Source organism: Psammomys obesus, unplaced genomic scaffold (assembly GCF_907164565.1).
Source record: "Psammomys obesus unplaced genomic scaffold, mPsaObe1.curated_primary_1811, whole genome shotgun sequence".
Lineage (NCBI taxonomy): Eukaryota > Metazoa > Chordata > Mammalia > Rodentia > Muridae > Psammomys > Psammomys obesus.
This window is the reverse complement of record NW_026585504.1, coordinates 68488492-68503480: the sequence shown is the minus strand read 5'-3', so window position 1 is coordinate 68503480 and position 14989 is coordinate 68488492. Positions and strand designations below refer to the sequence as shown.

General features: G+C 41.2%; 1 protein-coding gene across 1 annotated transcript in view; it reads right to left on the bottom strand.

The window, feature by feature from the left end:
- Positions 1–4754: 4754 nt before the first annotated feature.
- The window catches only part of Thsd7b (thrombospondin type 1 domain containing 7B), a 565744-nt gene continuing 555509 nt past the window's right edge, over positions 4755–14989 (bottom strand). Inside the window, exons 26-27 of the mRNA XM_055603283.1 lie at positions 11980–12067; positions 4755–5672 (exon numbers count right to left, since the gene is read on the bottom strand). Of these exons, the coding sequence (XP_055459258.1) occupies positions 5591–5672; positions 11980–12067 (170 nt within the window). The 3' untranslated portion in view covers positions 4755–5590. The remainder of the gene's footprint in view (positions 5673–11979; positions 12068–14989) is intronic.

Sequence of the window (14989 nt, the reverse complement as noted above, 5' to 3'; positions counted from 1 at the left end):
AATTCTCTTTGGGGGATGCCTCATTGAGACACAGGATTTGGGAACATCGTTGAAAGATATCTCCTTCTTGCTTAGCTTCTTCAGGTGCACAGATTTTAGTATGTTTATCCTATATTATAGGTCTAATATCCACTTATAAGTGAGTCTATATAATGTGTGTCTTTCTGCTTCTGGGTCACCTCACTCAGGATGATCTTATCTAGTTTCCACCATTTGCCTGCAAATTTCATGATTTCCTTGTTTTTAATTGCTAAGTAGTATGATCCATCCTCATTCAGAAAGACAAATAGGATGGACATCGGAAGAGGGAGAAAACAGCACAGGACAGGAGCCTATCACAGAGGGGCTCTGAAAGACTCTAACCAGCAGGGTATCAAAGCAGATGCCGAGACTCATAGTCAAACTTTGGGCAGAGTTCAGGAAAAAGGGGGAGATAGAAAGACCTGGAGGGGACAGGAGCTCCACAAGGAGAGCAACAGAACCAAAAAATCTGAGCACAGGGGTCTTCTGTGAGACTGATACTCTAACCAAGGACCATGCATGGAGATAACCTAGAACCCCTGCACAAATGTAGCCCATGGCAGCTCAGTGTCCAAGTGGGTATCCTAGTAAGGGGAACAGGGACTGTCTCTGACATGAACTTAGTTGCTGGCTCTTTGATCACCTCCCCCTGATCAGGGAGCAGCCTTACCTGGCCACAAAGGAGGACAATGCAGCCAGTCCTGATGAGACCTGATAAGCTAGGTTCAAAGGGAAGGGGATGAGGACCTCCCCTTTCAATGGACTTGGGGAGGGGCATGGGAGGAGATGATGGAAGGAGAGTAGGATTGGGAGGGATGAGGGAGGGCTCTACAGCTGGAATACAAAGTGAATAAACTGTAATAAATAAATAAATTAATTTAAAAAAGATTGCATGCTGTCTTTCTAGGTCCACACTGCCATTCTTTTTTTTAAAATTTAATTTAATTTAATTTATATATTTATTACAATTTATTCACTTTGTATCCTTGTTGCAGCCCCCTCCCTTTTGTGCTCCCAGTCCCACCCACCCTCCCTCTTTTCCTCTATGCCGGTTCCCTAGTCCACTGATAGAGGAGGTCCTCCTCCCCTTCTATCTGACTCTAGCTTATCAGGTCTCATCAAGGCTGGCTGCATCCTCTTTCTTTGTGGCCTGGCAAGACTGCACCCTCCAGGGGGAGGTGATCAAAAAGCCAGCCACTGAGTTCAGGTCAGAGACAGCCCCTGTTCCCATGAGTAGGGAACCCAGTTGGAAACTGAGCAACCAATGGGCTTCTTTTGAACAGGGAGTGTAGGTCCTCTCCATGCATGGTCCTTAGTTGGAGTATCAGTCTCTGCAGGCTCCCCTGGACCCAGGTTTTTTGGCTCTGTTCTCCCTGTGGAGTTCCTGTCCCCTCCAGGTCTTTCTATCTCCCTCTTCTTCCATAAGGATTCTGGCACTCTGCCCAAAGTTTGGCTATGAGTGTCAGTATCTCCTTTGATAACCTGGTGGGTAAAGTCTTTCAGAGGTTCTCTGTGGAAGGCTCCTGTCCTGTTCCTAGTCTTCTCCTATTTCTGCTGTCTGTCCTGTTTGTCCTTCCGAATGAGGATTAAGTGCACTGCCGTTCTTACTGCGTTTCATTGTGTATAGAATCAGCGCCAAGCTTGATCCTATTTTTGGCCTTGACATTAGCTGTTCTCAGATCAATATCCACCAGCAACACTCCCCTAGATTATGAACCACCTTCCTCATGTAGTGCTCAAGTCTATGTCACCAGGCAAAATGCCATCCTACACGACATTCCTGACAATCATATCCAAACTACTGTCCCCTACATAAATTTCTTTTGATCCTATTGGCCCTTATGGTCTTGATTGTGACATCATTACCAGGCATGCTTCCTTTATGCTTTGGTTTTATGTCCCCTAAGTTTTATGAGAGTAGCCATCAGGTCTCTTGTCTAAGTCTCCAAGCTATGCTCAGAAAATAAAGTGTCTAGTGTACAGTAAATATTCATAAATACCTGTTAGATGGATGAGAATGAATGTCATTTTTGAAGAGTTGGCTAGCATTCAGTTAATAATAGCAGTCTGTTACTGTGAAAGTTGTAACTAAAATATGAAATTTCCAGGGAGGATAGAAATCCATGTGTATATGTGAAATTTCTAAGTTTAAAAGGTTAAACCATAAGTATAAAAGATCTTTTTATTTTTGTCAAATGTAGTGTATTTACAAGCTACTTACATGGGATGTGTGCTGGGTGCTTTCAGTGATAAACAGCTGAGTGAGTGTCTTCTGAGCTTCACTATTAAATGTGATTTTATTGTCTGAATTTTTTGTACATACGATATATTTTGATCATAATCTTTCCCCTTCTTTAACTCCTCCCAGGGCCTCCCTTCATACCCTATCCATCCAACTTCATATTTTTTTCACTCCCCTTTTCTCCTTCTAAGAAAGAAAAAGAAAAGAAACCAACCAACCAAACAAACAAAGGTCACAGTAGGCAAACAAAAAGTGCACACGCGCGCGCGCGCACACGCGCGCGCGCGCACACACACGCCCGAAGCACAACACAAACCCACAATAGCGTCTGTTTTGTTTTTGTCAAGCGCTCTTTGGCCCATGGCCTGCCCTGGAGAGCAGTGGATATATCTCGTCACACCCTGCTGAAGAAGTCTGGTTGCTCCTTTCCAGCAGGCAGCAGTCATAAATGGTTTCTTTAGTAGAAGTGGGACTTCGCATGCACTTCCCTGTCTTCATGTTGCGACTCCTCTGGCTTGAGTCTGTGCAGGCCTGTACATCCTGCCAGTTTCTGTGACTTCCCGTGAGCCTCAGCCCTGCTGTGTCTGGACACCGTTTCCTTGGAGTCGTCAACTCCCTCTGGATCTTAGCATCCTTCTGCCTCCTCTTCCTCACAGGTCTCTGAATGTTAAGTGGAAGGGGAGAAGTTGTAGAGAAAGACAGCCCACTAAGGGCATAGTGCTTTAAAGCCTCTCACTCTCTACAATGTCCAGCTGTGGACCTCCGTGTAAATTATCTGCTACAAGAAGCAGTTTCTGTCATGAGGTCTCAGTGATGCTCTGCCATCTGGGTATAGGGATATGGCATTAGGAGTCATATTATTGCTTTGTTCCTTTAGCTTAATAACAGTCGTGAGTTGAGAGGAGACGTTAGATGACTTAAGGCCGGTGTTTGCTTAACGGCATTACACTTCTTGTCTACAGACATTTTCTTTCGTGATCAAAAGAACTACATAGAGTAAAAGCATTCTTTTGTTCTACAAGTAGCATGTTTCATCTAGGTAAAGTATTGATATAGCTGGTGAATGAGCTTTGGGAAATGATGCCAGCTCATGGGATGTCTTTTTATTGGCAATGCTTGGCTTTCTTCTCTACAGCAGGCTGGAGTTCCTGATTTTGGATCTATGTGGCATAGTTTTCAAGTACTATGAAAGTCAGAAAGATATATTTTATTGAATCAGCAGTGTGCCACTGAGCACTGTATTGATTTTTGGCAGATGTTCAATAAATACATATTGTTTTAATAAATAAATAGAATCTATTAGATCCATATTGATGATGATATGCAGAAAACGTGAGAAAACTAAAATAAAACCGTTTCGTGTAGTTTTTTTATTATTGGAGAAACAATGTTAACCAAGTCAGAAATGTTGAAAATCTAAATTCAAATAAAATAAACTAAAATAAATGCAAATCCAATATATATTATAATAGTTGAATCTGTAATGAATGAAAATATGTAATGACCCTGATTCCCAGTACTGACTGTGCTGTGAAGTGCTAATCAAAGGTAGTTTTTATTTTGATGCTTAATGAATACCAAAATTTTAATACTTAATGTGCATGTTTAAAAAAAAGTTTTATCTCCCATCTTTGCTTATAATTTATATTCCTGTCAAGAGTCACATGGGCAGTAACAGGCAGTATCAGGACAGTATTAGGGCTAGTTTCCAAATTAGGCTCTCTCAAACTACTTTGAGCCTGGTTTGTATTTCAGAGAAATGAAACAAAGAAAGCCCAGCTCTGAGAGGATTGGTGGTAAGGTAATCTCTTTCACTTCCTGTTTCCTATAAAACAGGGTAGCATTGGTTCAGATCAAAGGCTTACCTATCTGTAGAACAGTTAACAGATCTCACCATGTAAATCTAAACACCCTGTTTTGCTTCTTCACATATTTCTGTCTTTACAGTTTCTTCATTCTCTTGGGTCATTTAGGTTATCAGAGTTTCCAGGGTTACAGTAGTCAGTTGGTCTGATATCATCTGGGTTATTAATCTTCTTTCCATGCTGTTCAGTCTCTGTGACTGATGCCTCTATCTTGGCACACTTGATCATATTGAGACACTGTCTTTTTTTTTTTTTTAATCAGTAATTTTATCTGCCAATCTTTAAAATGGTGGCACAGGGAAATGAGTATTAAATCGTTTTTTGTCAAATCACAGGGCTTTGGAAGTAAATAAATATGAACTAGCCAGTGTTACAGTCTCTTGAGCACTTTATTTGTTATAAAGACAAATCCATAGCACACAATGGCATCTTCTTACTTCCAACATCCAGGATTACAAACGATTAGCTCATAAAATGGTCTCAGCTTTTTAATGTGTTGTTTTAGATATTATTGAAACCTTATAAAAACAAGACTCGCTACAAACAGGATTGGTGTTCAATGTATATTAAATGAGGTCAGATAATTAAATTCAAAATAATTTATAAATATTCAGATAAGAAAATTGAAATTACAAAAGCATATTTTGGTCAACATTAAACTGAATTACAACTGTGTGTGGTTAATGCTATATCTACACAGCTAAGTTTTTGTTAAAATACAGTTTCATTATCAAATAGTCTACCTCATTCTCCAGTACAATCATCTACTTCTTGGTAACACTCAGTCCACATTTCATCCAGAAACCAGCCATTTTACTCTAGTCCAGCTATAACTCACACTCTATGTCTCAACAGATGCAGCCCACAAAGAGCCATCATCTCCTGGCTACAAAATAAAATATTTAAAGGCAAAAACTCAGAGAACTTCTGAAATGGTAACCCATTCTCTCTGTATTCATGAAAATAGGCAATCCAACTTGCAGGTTTTCCAACCAATGTAAACTCTAGAAAACTCATGTTGAAGTATGGGGATAGAACTCTGCACTAATATAGTGCGTAACGATACAGTGTCAGACTCGCCATCTGCAGTAAACGCCTCCATTGGACTTTCCCGTGGATTGTCAATTTGCGGCTGAAGATCAAGTTTACTCAAGTCTGTGCGAAATCCTTCATGTTTTCTTCCTCTCATTTTCAAACAGGAAGAGAAGGGTTTTCAGGCCTCTTGGGAAAACCAAACAAAGTAAAACACTCACACCCACAAACAACTTGAAAACAAAATGGCAGACCCAGTAATTCCTGACTCCATGTCCAAATGAAGTTGGGGCACTATTACTTTTGCAGCGTTTGTTTCTGCCCCATGTGTCACACCATGAGATTCCTCAAAGAACTGAGAGTCTGAGAGCTACAAAGAGAAAGCGTTTAAGGCAGCAGTCGATGTCTACATTTGGATTCCTTTGTCAAGTTACATGTCCAAGTCTCCATCATAGGCCAAGGTCAGTGGCTTCTGATGGCGAGGTGTGCTTTGATGTGGTTTTGGCTTCTTGCTGTAAAGAAAAAAGACTTTTTCAAATAAAGGTTATAAAGTTATCTGCCAAAGAGAATCTTGAAGACTAGGAATTCAAGTGGAAAAATTAGAAATGACTTATCTATCAGTAAGTATGAGTTTTCTTTTTTGACTAAGGCATGTAACTCTCCTCTATGGAGATATAGTTGGAGAAGTGCACTGTGGGAAGTTACCATTGTGTGAACATCATAGCTCATACTTTCCCAAGCTAAGGTGATAGTACAGGGGTAATTATACGGAGTCAGCAGGATTAGAAATTGCAGTGGTTTTTGTGTCTGTATGCCTGTATTCCTCAACTTAGCTCTTTTAAAATATAAACCACCATATTTTCAAAAAACATAAAATGGTTTAGTGGATTGAAGAGAAGAGTCGTCTTCTGTGTTTGTTCTTGTCACACACAAGAAGAGGCATCTGCTGCTCACTAATTCTTAAGCTACTGCGACCTCCGCATCCAGATGTTTGACAATTTGAGCAGGTGGAGCAGCCAGGCTCCTGTGTCTTGCTCTGGCCTTGATTTTAAGCAAATGTATTCGTGCTCTGGCCTGAAACCTGCTATTTTGTGCCAACCCACCGTAACCTGTAACCCAGCAGAATGAGTTTCCCAGTTGTCTGTAAAACACCCTCTCCTGGTCCTGTTTTACTGGTGCCTGACAATTTTGATATGCAGAAGGAAGCTGCTTTTCTTGTGCATAAAGCACCTGACATGCAAAGTCACATGGACAGCCGCCATGTTCTTCCCGTCTTATTTCTTACTTATAACTGAACTTTTGTCATACACCCCCTGTCTCCACACAGACCCCCTTCTTCCCAGAGCCTGGCTGAGCCAAATCTCCAAAGGCCAGGGGATTCTTTCTCTCTCCTGCTCTCATGTTGCTATGGCATATAGTGTACTGTGGCATCTATTATTTATTTTTATTCAATGCAGCCTGAGTGCCAAGTCTGAACTAAGCATTTTATATTTATTTTTTCAATAAGTCACGCAACTGCTTTGAGAGGGAGTTACTTGTTAGAAGTGACATTCTTCTTTGCCTGGAAAAGCAAACTGAATTGTATATCCAGACAGAATTTAAGTTAAAACCAAACATTTTGCTTATAAGATGCAGCAGTATCATTTACCGCTGTGTCATCTGCTGTCGTTGTCATGGGGCATCTTCATCACTGAGCAGTGGCCCCTGCTTCTCCTCTTGTGTCCCTGGCAACTGCTGAGCAACTTTCTGCCTCCAGGCATCTCTTGATCCCAGATATCTCACACAAATGAAGTCTACAGGCTGTGGCCTTTTGTGTCTAGCTTTTTCACCCAATGGTTATAGTGGGGAATTTCCTGCTATCTGAATTTATTTGAATGTGACAAGTTTGACAGAACCAGTTATAGGAAGGATTTCCTAATTCAAAATGCCCAAGTTCTAATTTAAGGAGCAAAATTAATTTTTCTGATTAATGTCTGAGGCAAGCCATATGAGCTAAAGAGATACAGATGATTTCTGAAACTCTAATGAATGGAACCGCACATCCTCTCAGGGGTCCTCACCCAGCAACTGGCATGGAGTGGGCCCCACTGAGGGTCTGCTGAGTGTCGGGCACAGGCTGCAGGCAAACAGTTTCTGCAAAGAGAGCCCAATTTTGGGATACCCTGCCTTCCAGGCCCTGTTCAGTTCTCAGAGGGGTATTGCATAATTATTTAACCGGCATCCAATTCAACTTCGTCCACTTGAACCACAAATACATTCCAGAGGCTTTCTTTGCAGCTGGATGGAACTTCTATAAAGGGAAATAAACCTGGCTTCAAACAGGTTCATGGCATGCTGATCCATACATTTAAAGGAGGTAAGAAAATCAGAGATGTTGGGACCTCCAGGAAATGACATCTTTCTTCTGAAGTCATGATAAGGATGCCATCCTATCCCGGCTGTGTGAGAAAGAATGGAATAAATAGAGAATAGATCGAGAATTGTAGAACCTACAAACAAGTTTTGGCAGTCTGCCCTTAGTTTGCATGTGCGACATGCTCCAAGGTGAAGAAAAATGAGAGCTGGGGACCTGGGAAGTGAAGACCAGGAGCAGGCACAGGCTAGATTTGTATGAGGAGATAAAATCATTGCCTGGGAGACATGTAAACTTAGCTAGGCTCTACGAGTGGAGCCTGAAAAATTCTGCTCAAAATGAGGGTTTTATGTCTGCTTCCATATGCTCAGATTTCTGAGCGTAATGTCCACCTCTGAGACAGTGGAGGGCTGGAGACCTCGGTGGGCCATGACAGCTTGCTGTCACTAAGCTTAGCACTGCGTTCTCTGTGACTTATTTCATTTGTGAAATCTATGAGCACTATGAACCCAAAGGTCTTAACTATGAATGCATAGGGTCTGAGAAGTTCTGCAGTATTTAAGAAATGAAATTCCTCCCTAATGCTAGTATGGAAACCCTCTAATACAGGTCCCTGGGCTGCTGTGGTTTGACAAAACTTCTAGCTCAGTTAAAAAACCTTCTGAAAGGGAGGGTGAGGCCATAAGCTAAGAGGCCTTTGGAGTTCTTGGCTCCCCTTCTCCTGCTCTATTGAAACATGTCTTCTTTAAGATAAATGGCTCTTTTTTCCCTCCCTACACTCTGGTGTTAGGAAAAGCATGATCACCGTTTTGCCTTCAAGCAAAAGCAGGAAGCACAAAGGCCTGCACATAGGCTATCGCCGCCACCGGTGGTGCCCAGCCAGCATCTACCCCATCACGTCACTCCGCACAGCCACTCCTGCTCAGAGAGTCACAGCATGAGACCATGCTGCTGTCCTGGCTGGGAAGAGAGGTCATTGGAGACACATTTTAAAGTGACAACTTTCAAGGATGTCTGTGTTTTAGCAAAGGGTGAGAATACATTTATCCAGGAAAGCAGACCGACAGGTAAGCGGCTGACACTCTAGTGACTTGGAATGCAACCCACAAGGAATGTCCCAAAATGAGCGGAGTTTGGGAGACAGGATGGTACTCTCAGTCGCAAATGAAGAATCTTTGCCAAATGTGTTGGCAGGGTGGGATATTTATGCAGAGTGCCTCCCAGGCACGATGCCCAGGCTGACCACAAGCTCACCTGGTGAGCAGCTTCAGCAAATCCCTATCTGATGTTTATTCCCAGGGGACCTGAGCAGGGGAACCTTTCAAAGTCCCCAACACTGATGGTGGGTGCTCAGAAGGTCACTGTGGAGAGGAGTGCTTATGGAGACCGTGTTTCTGCTTTTCTCAAAAGTCCTTCCAAGTTTTCTTATAAAGTGCTAACCTTTAACGTATAAATCTAAACCCTGGCATACGATGGAAATTTTTCTACTATGAACTTTTTTTATTTTGGTGGACAATATAACTTCTCCACACTGTCATCCTTTGATGCTCCCACCAGCCATTTACTAGAGTGAGCCATGAAAACATGCATTTGGTTTTCTGTAGGCAGCTCCTCTGAGACAGTGACGAGCATGTCTCTCAAGGGCCGGAGCTCACTCACTCTACCTGTAAAGTGCAGGATGTCTAAGGTGGAAACCTAGGACATCACATCGCATGTGAAAAACCTGCAGGAGAAAGTTGGAGAAGGTTGTATGGTAACGATACAAACACTTACCTTGTCAGTATGAAGTAAATGCCACAGGGCAGGAGACACAGACAAGTTATGCCAGGCTCTTAAAAAAGGAAAAACCTTGGAATTTGACTTTTACTGGAAGGGTTGATAAATGCCAATAGCCGGTCAGATTTTTGTTTTTTATGCAGGGGTCACGAGACTTAAAGTGTAAGAAATACCTTTGTTACATGGAAATTACAAATAAACACACATGAAGAATACAATGGCCTGAGGAATGTGAATAGATAGAGTTGGCTGTTGGGATAAAACATCTGAAATGATGACCCATATTGACAGACATGTATGTCAACCATGTGTGTGATTTATGAGTATAGTCAAGAGGAAAGAATAGTCTTGATTGCCAAGGGAGGAGCTGATGGAATCTCAAAGTGGCAGGTGTGAAGGCCCACGTGAATGCTGCATTAAACTGTTAGTTACTACTGTGAAATGAGAGAATCCAATACTTTAAGCTAAATATTAATATATGGCACAGGCTTTGGGACTGAGTGTATGATTAAATATATTAATTAAATACTTGCATAAATTTCTAAAAATTTAATCTAAATAGAAAATATTTAAGCTGGTCAGATTCTATCTATCTATCTATCTATCTATCTATCTATCTATCTATCTATCTATCTATCTTTTTTCTGAGACAGGATTTCTCTGTGTAGCCCTTACTTGCTTTATAGACCAGGCTGCCCTTGAACTCACAGAGATCCACCTGCCTTTGCCTCCTGAGTGCTGGGATCAAAGGTGTGCACCCCATGCCTGGCTGGCCAGATTTTAAAACACACTTTCCTCTGTAAGAGGACAAAACGATTTGGGTCAATGTGGCACAAGTTAGTCATCCAGGGTCCAGGGAACAGCAGAAGATGAAACTAAGAGTTGTTTGGGTTCTGGTCATGAAAGACTTTAGGCAGCTGGACAATAAAATATGACCTGACTTCATCAGTAAAATGAGACATTGCTAATGGTTTAAGGAAGAGAGGTGATGATCATTAGAGATGTGCTTTAGGAAGACTAATGTTGCCAGATAATGAAGGAATAGTTTGTAAATCCAAATCTGGATCTTTTATGCCACGTAAGTTGGTCATGTAAAACATAAGGGAGAAATTTTACCAGTATTTTATAAAAATGTGAATTCTATTGGTATTTTGTAATTGGAGCTTTTCAGCAAGCATGGTGTTATACCATTAGTCTCAGGGTTTGGGAGGCTGAGTCTGGAAGACTGACCGTAGTTTACATCAGCCTGGTCTACTAAGGCCTAGGAGAAAGAGAAAGCAGGAGGAAGGGGAGAAGCAGAGAGGGAGTTAGGAAGGGAAGGGGAGAAGAAGGAAGGCAGAGAGAGAGAGAGAGAGAGAGAGAGAGAGAGAGAGAGAGAGAAAGTTCAGGTCAGGAAAGGGAGAAAAATAAGAAAGGAAATAGTCATGGATCTACATGAACATTTCTTCATGTAGAAATATTAGAACTTGCATGCTAGTTTTTAATTTCGAGGGTACAAGAGGGCAGAGGGAACAACAGAATCTAGATCCGGGATGAGGCTCTTAGTATCGAGGAGTCACTTGTCTTTATATCCCCATCAGTGATCTGGAATCCTCCTGTCTGTGGCTTGAAGAGCCTTGTCTCATATACCTTAATTACCTTCATGTCTTTTACTATGACTTCCAGAGCGTCCCTGTTTCTAACCTTTCCTGGTGCTGGGTACCTTGGAAGACTATGAAACTCCTAGAAGCGTTCAAGCTCACATTTGTTCATTATGACTGGATGTCTGCAGTACTTGCCAAACTTATCAACCGGAACACTCTGGCTGGCCCAATCATTTGACTGCAGGTGATGGCTGCTGGAGACAGTGCTTTCTGCTACAACACTCTGGAGATACTAGCTGTGTAGAAATCTTATTTCTAGGAATTCAATTTTGGTCACTACAGGTGGCAAAGGGGATAAAAGTCATCTGATTTTCCACCAATTTTAACTGACAAAAAGCAAAGATTTGAAAGTCTGTGTAGCCTTAGAAGTAGCATTTAAAGATAAATATACAGATTTGAGTTAAGACTAAAACTGAGTAAAAATTCTCAAGAAATATTTCATGAGACAGATGAGGAATATAAATATCTCAGTTGGGAGGAAAAAAAAGCCAAATAACACTTTGATCTTATACAAAAAATTCCTTGAAACTGTTGCTTTGGAAGCTAATATAATATTATTCACGTACTTTAAAATATTCAATGTGTTTATGTGTATATAGTCTCAAGAACTGCTCATCATTCTGTCCCATAAACTAATTAGATTTCCAGAGAGTAGGCAGTAAGACTAGAAGTCACTTACAAAGCAAAGGCCTGGCATTGGCAGCGAATTAGGTGTGGAAAATTAATATTATCTTTGCTATTTAAAATGCATTAACAAGGGGAACGGGTTAGGGGTTAGTTAATTTACCCCAACTTTTCAAAACAGACAAGATTAAGAAGTAATAATAATTAAGAATCATTTAATAACTAGAATGATCTAAAGCAGTGTTCTCAAATTGGCAACAGATCAGAATTATCCCCGGGGATTTTGTATGTGCGGAAGTCCTGGCCACTCCCCAAAGTAACTAATTTCACATCCTGTTTAAAAACAAAACATTTAAAAATGTTCTGTTCAACATTCCACACACAAAAACACGGCGTATACAATTTTCATTCTTTGGTACTTACCAAACAAGATAGGAAGTAAATACTAGGAAAATCATGATAAGAAAACTGCCACCTGAAACGCCATAAACCCAAATTTTTACTCGGCCATCTGTTTAAGACAGAAATAATATAACAACTTTAGCACACAAAGTCTGCAATGTTTAGGAGAGCAAGCACACACACAAAACACACACACACACACACACACACACACACACACACACACACAGTAACCTAATGTTTGACAACCTAAAGCTGATGATTATTCTAGACCTGAAACCGGCCCCTAAGCTAGCTGATCACTCAATGCGAGAAGTTAGCCTTGTTGTGGCATGATCTGTGAGCTGCCCATGGAATCAGGTGCTCTCTCCTGGGCATCACAAGAATATGGGATTTATTAGAGACAACTGCAATAACAATTAATAGCAAATATAAGCCACAAACTTGAAAAAGAGCAAGGAGAGGTATGAGAGAGGATTTGGAAGGAGGAAGGCAAAATAATATAATATGCTAAATTCTCAAAAAAATTTAAAACAACTATATTACACAACATTATAGGGATTGGTGTGAACTTTCTAGATATGAAGAGTTTACATCATTCTAATTTTTAGCAAATTAACCCTTAAAATGTTAGGTGGCTAGCCAAGTGTGAACTCAAGACAACCACTACAGGCTGGGGGCCATCTTTGTCTCGGTAAATGAGCAAACAAACAAGCCTTGAAGGTTGGAACTGCATTGCAGTAAACACATTTCTGGCTGAATAATTTCTTTTTCACCTGAATTCACAAATGCCCATAGTTGTAAGCTGCACATTGGTGACTGTTATTACACATAAAAGAATAATGACAGCAAAAAAGAAAATAGAGTAAAAATAGAAACGAAAATATAATAACCCAAGTTCCCACTTACAATGTGAGGTGCAAACTATCATTAATTCATCAAATCTCCTGGAGGGGTTTTGAGCATGTTTGAAGATGCTCAAAGTCTTATACATGTCACATGAAAACACCACCCAACATTCTCACAACATAAAAAAAACCAAAAAACAACAAAAACTGCAATTAAAAAGATTGTCCACACCTCGCAACTCATTCTTTTGACCTGAATGCAAAGAAAACCAGAACACACATTGCATCTTTCTTCTGGATGAAATGAGGGGAATGAAAACAATCGGATGGGTTATCTGTATCACAGCCCTTCTGTAAAGGTCCAGGGCGCATCATGGAAGAGGAGGCAGAAGGAGCTGCTGAAACTGTCTTCCCGAGCTTTGCTTTTGTTAACTCCATGAGCATGTGGGAGGCTGTGGCTGTGCATCTGCGGAACAGTCAACATTCTGGGCCCAGAGCCCGCCCCGAGGGGCTAGTGACAGTTAGGGATGCTGGGGAAGTGAGTCAGGTTTGTTAAAGAGATAAACTGTGGCAGGCCGACCACACTCGTGGCTGGTCTCACAACCATGTGTGGAAAAGTATATATTACATAAAAAATACATACATCTACTACTGTAAATTTATGGCCAAGTGTATACAAGAAAACATCATTTTAGTATACTTACTGCAGTTAAATGAAACGCATTAGTCAAGTAAATATTATGGGCGATTTGTGACAATTTTCTTTGTAGAATGTATTTTAAGAGAACTAAGATTTTCAATACTACAACAGAAATTGTTTCTGGCAATTTAATTTTTTTCTCCATTTAGTGTGAGCACATGCTTAACTAGATTTGTCTGATAAAGGCAACTGTTAGTATCCCAAAGGAATGGCGTGTGTGTGTGTGTGTGTGTGTGTGTGTGTGTGTAAAATCCTCAGGGATTTAGATTCAGCTCGCACTAGGTCCACAGTATACACAGTGGCACCTTAAGCTAAAGTAGGATACAATCCACTAGGTCGTTTTTCAAGCCTCAACTAGACATTCACTTGAGAATGCGGATCAGTGAAATTATATCTTCCTATAGTCATAAAAATATTTTAAAAGTTTAAGATTGTTTTGAAACACTGGCATTGAAATTCTCCGTTCTGAGTGTTTTCATTGAGAATCTGAGCATAATGTTCCTGAATTCTCTTCGTCCACCAGACCTCAGAGCTCAGACCCTGAGATGGCCCGGTGATCTTATTTCACTGTAGATGAATGTAGTAGAACAGAATGCTATTTTACGGTGAATCTAATAATTAATTTAATACATGAAGGTAGCACTATCATGCGTAGACTAAGCGTTCAGACTATTTAAAGGGATGCAGGTGAAAACGTCGTTAGCCCCCACTTCTCTTGTGGGAGCTACCTGTTCCCAAAGTCTGTGAATCTTTTCAGTTTTGATGGGGCAGAATCTGAATGCACACACACACAGAAATGCATACATGATTACAAATAAAACTGTGTGAGTATTGTTCACTGGCAAGCCCTCTGGTTTTCATTAACTGCTGTGGGGATAGTCCTTGTTCACGCAGTTTACCTAATCTTGTGTACCTACGAGACACTCACACACAGCTGAACCATGTTCTTGTTTTTACATTCCATCTCTGGGCTTCTCACTTGCCTCTACTCATCTGTTAAAAAGCAGTCTCGTAAACAGGAACCATTTGCACACTATGTGAATCTATGTGCAGGATTCTTAAATGGGAAATTTCAGATCAAACTGTGTGGCAGCTACCGTGTTAGGACGGCTTCCACGCGCCCTGAGAGACTATGCTCTAACCTCAGAACCCAAAAGTGATTGTAAACTGACCAGGCTAAAAAGAGCTTTGGGGAAATTGGTCTGTGTTTGCAGCAGATACCACACAAGGAGGACTGGAGTTCAGCCGTCCAGCACTCGCATAAAAGCCAGGCAGGACTGGTGGCCTGACTGTGATCCCAGGCAGAGCCAGTAGAGCCCCAGAGCAAACTGGGTAGATAACTAGCTGACGCTGACGTGGCGAACTCCAGTTCAGCACTGCCGCAGTAGACAAGGCAGAGAGCAACAGCAGAAATGCCTGAAGACAACCTTGGGCCTACACACACACACACACACACACACACACACACACACACACACACACA